The sequence below is a fragment of the Mesitornis unicolor genome, unplaced genomic scaffold, assembly GCF_000695765.1.
Source record: "Mesitornis unicolor isolate BGI_N332 unplaced genomic scaffold, ASM69576v1 scaffold34648, whole genome shotgun sequence".
NCBI classification, from domain to species: domain Eukaryota; kingdom Metazoa; phylum Chordata; class Aves; order Mesitornithiformes; family Mesitornithidae; genus Mesitornis; species Mesitornis unicolor.
The window spans coordinates 1243-4881 of record NW_010201755.1 but is presented as its reverse complement, the minus strand read 5'-3'; the positions used below and the strand labels follow the sequence as shown (position 1 = coordinate 4881).

The 3639-nt window shown below is 60.4% G+C and overlaps 1 protein-coding gene across 1 annotated transcript in view; it reads right to left on the bottom strand.

Moving 5' to 3' along the window:
* The window catches only part of CTSH (cathepsin H), a gene marked incomplete at its 5' end in the record, with an annotated part of 5375 nt that overhangs the window by 497 nt on the left and 1239 nt on the right, over positions 1 to 3639 (bottom strand). Inside the window, 6 exons of the mRNA XM_010190204.1 lie at positions 367 to 492; positions 835 to 941; positions 1323 to 1391; positions 1478 to 1559; positions 2930 to 2985; positions 3459 to 3545. Coding sequence (XP_010188506.1) covers positions 367 to 492; positions 835 to 941; positions 1323 to 1391; positions 1478 to 1559; positions 2930 to 2985; positions 3459 to 3545 — 527 coding nt within the window. The remainder of the gene's footprint in view (positions 1 to 366; positions 493 to 834; positions 942 to 1322; positions 1392 to 1477; positions 1560 to 2929; positions 2986 to 3458; positions 3546 to 3639) is intronic.

Below are 3639 nucleotides of genomic sequence, written 5' to 3'. Positions count from 1 at the left end.
GTTGTCGTCCCCATACATCCGCTGGTGTCAGCCCCATGGATCCACTGGTGTCAGCCCCGTTGATCCACTGGTGTCAGCCCTGTGGATCCACTGGTGTCAGCCTCATGGATCTACTGGTGTCAGCCCCATGGATCCACTGGTGTCAGCCCCATGGATCCACTGGTGTCAGCCCCCTGGATCTACCAGTCTAACCAGTCACCCAGGACTGGTTTGCAGAGCCGTGTCTGCACTGCCCAGCCTGGGGTGATGTCCCTGCTCTCCCCAGAGCATGAAAACAGCTGAAATGGCAGCTCCAGAGCGTAAGGGTGCCCTGGAGGCTGAGCACTGGAGCAGGCACGGGGGGCGGCAGCGCTGGCACCTCCTTACCCATCCATGCCCCAGCGCGGGCCCCAGGAGTTCTTCACGATCCAGTAAGGGGTCCCGTTCTCTTCTCCGTACCCCACCGCGAGGACGGCGTGGTTCACCTTGTCGGGAGTGTGCTCGCATCGTGGGCTGCAAGGAAGAGGGCTTGTTACACCAAAACCAGCCTGTAACCAACGGTGGGTTGGCTGGTGCTCTTGATGGCACAACAACCACAGACCACTCGGGGATACTCGGGACTTCAGGTTGTGGAGAGCAGGGGAGGAAGGCGAGAAAAGGAGACGCTGCTCCGCGTTCTCATCCCCCCAGAGAACCAGTGCCTCCAGGCCCCGTTTACCGACGCTTTCTAATTTCTGCCTCAAAGAAAATGCAAGAACGCGGCGCAGCGTCCCTGTGCCCAGTGCCGAAAGAAAAGGAGACACGGGGATGCGGTTCCAGCCCTCACCCTCCCCTCCCGGGTGCAGGAATACTCACTTGGAGTAGACCCCCTTCCTGTAGTGCATGAAGTTGCCCGTCACCTCGAAGGCGAAGCTCACCGGGTTGTGCAGCCCCACAGCTTCCACCATGCTGTCCTCGTCGTACTGCAACAAGAGGATGCTCGGTCGCTTGCCTCCTTGGTCGTTCACCTCCTGACCACACCGGGGCCGGTCAGGACGCCGCAGCAGCAGGCAGAGCACGGCGGGGATGGCCACCCCTGCCCTGCTGCTTGCACTGAAGAACGGCACCAAGACTTCCCACAGCCACTGGGGAAAGCAGCGCCTGTGCTTCGACCGCAGCGGTGCCACCTCCAGAAGCGGGCACCAGGGCTGCAGGGGGAGCAGGGGTGTGCATGCTGCTCCTCCCCAAACAGCAGGCTGCGGCTTGCACCGCACAGCCCGGCACGCCTCAGGGCATCCCAGCGCCTTCCAGGCCAGGGCTGGCACAGCCCCGCGATTTCGGGAACACAGCCCCCGCGGCCGTACCTGCGTGATGTTGATCACATCCCTGACGAACGCGATCGCCTTCTCCGGCTGGAACTTGCAGGTGCCGTTCTGTGCGGGCAGAAAGGACGCGGTGTTGGAGCCTGCTCCGGACCGCGCTCTGCCGCAGGACCGCGTCCGAGCTGCACTGGGAATACCTTGCCCCGGTACGGGTACGTGTCCTCGCCCATCAGCCCCTTGTTATACAAGATGTACTCGAAGGCTTGGCTCGGCAGGCCCCTGCGAGACAACGCAGCCAGGATGCACGTTAACGGGGACGGTAACGCTGCCACCAACCTGCCACACAGCCCCACAGCCCACTCAGAATCACAGAATCACAGAATCCCAGACCGTTAGGGATTGGAAGGGACCTCCAAAGCTCATCCAGTCCAATCCCCCTGCCGGAGCAGGAACACCCAGATGAGGTTGCACAGGAAGGCGTCCAGGCGGGTTTTGAATGTCTGCAGAGAAGGAGACTCCACAGCCTCTCTGGGCAGCCTGGGCCAGGGCTCTGTCACCCTCACTGAGAAGAAGTTTCTTCTCCAATTGAAGTGGAACCTCCTGTGTTCCAGTTTGTGTCCGTTACCCCTTGTCCTATCATTCTTTGTCACCGAGAAGAGCCTGGCTCCATTCTCGTGACACTCACCCTTTAAATATATTTAAACATGAATGAGGTCTCCCCTCAGTCTCCTCTTCTGCAAACTAAAGAGCCCCAGCTCCCTCAGCCGCTCCTCAGAAGGGTACTGCTCGGTAACTCCCACAGAGCGGGGGCAAGGGAAGGGCAATGTGCACCCCACACCCTCTAAAGCCGTAACTCCAGTCTGTCCCTGCTGTATCTCCCTGTCTGGGACGCCAGGCTTAGCCCATCGCGCTGTGTGGCCCGGCTCCACGCAGACACGGGTACGCTAGGGGTGCCCAATCAGGAGCCCCAAAGGTGCGAGGCCACCTCACCCACGCAGCACCGACTGTGGCGGCTCAGCTCTGCGGCCTCACACCCAGGAAGGGTTTATCCACGACCTCTGCCCAGCCTGGCCGGGGTCCCCAGCCCCACAGCAGCGGGCAGGACAAGGACCCACATCCCCAGCATCTGCTGCTTCCTTCCCTGCCCACCAAGGGAGTGCATCACATGGAGGGGAGGGAAGGGGAGCGTGATCAGGGCTGCTCAGCACCCTGGGCGCTCCTCAGGGACAGCATGTGAGTTCAGAAAGTTTTACTTCCTGCCTTCTCTAGCAATGCCAGTGGGAATTTAGCAAGGGGGAAGCGGGAGTTTCTGTGGGTTCCTTAAAGCACAAGCACAGCAGCAGCCAAAACTCCCCCAGCTCTCCCTGAGCCACGCGGCCCCCGTGACTGCCCCGTCAGGAGACGCCGCAACAAAACAAACCGCAGAAGAAAAGCTGATGAACGAGAGGAACAGGAGAGGCTGGGAAATGCCGGGTTTAGCGAGGCATGCAAACGAAACCAAACCCAGAACTGTTTTCTGTGACACATCTCAGCCAAGGGCAAACCAAAACCACCGCGAGATGTGGCAGGACCCCGACACCAGGTCTTGAGGAAGGCTGTGGGTCACAAGACAGCCCCACTTCCAGTCGTCACTACCTCACACTACTTACCCACTGCAGCCGTGGTTGTTAAAAGCCTGAGCGCAGTCAACCAGCTGCTGTTCTGCCTACAGAGGAGGGTTTTGAGTCAGCGTCTGCTCAGTTCGGAATGACACAAAACACCACCCGCGGCAGCAGCCCCAGAGCCCCGGTCTGCACCGTGCACATGTGAGCACGAATGGCCCGGCCGAGCGGCTCCAGGTCCCGAGGAGGGGACAAGGACAACGTGGAGCAACAGCCCAGGGCTGTGAGAGGCCCTGCTGCTCACGTCCCACCGCGGGAGCGCTGGCCGAGCTCTCTTTCAAAGGTCAAGCTTGCTGTTAACGCTTACACCCAACCCTCGGCTATTCTGGTAAGTCCTGTAAGTGGCTACTGCCTTTCTGGTTCGGTGAGAATGTAAATCCTCTGGGATCTTAAACAGTCTCACAAGGTGCTGCTTGCTGTGGCTGTCCTAGACAGGAGCGGGCTGGCCCCATTGCAGCCCCGGTGGATACCCAGGGGAAAGACTTCCCATCAGCACACCGAAAGGCAAATCTCTTACCAGAGAGAGGAGCTTTCCTGTCGCAATGGCAATAGCAGACTCCAAACAGCCCGTGGTGGAGAAGGTCCAGCAGCTCCCGCAGGTGCCCTGCGTCAGGAACCGGAGAGGAGCTGGTCAGGGATGCGCCATGGGGTCACCGGCCTCCCCAAGACACCAGGAGCACAGCACTTCCACTCCCTGC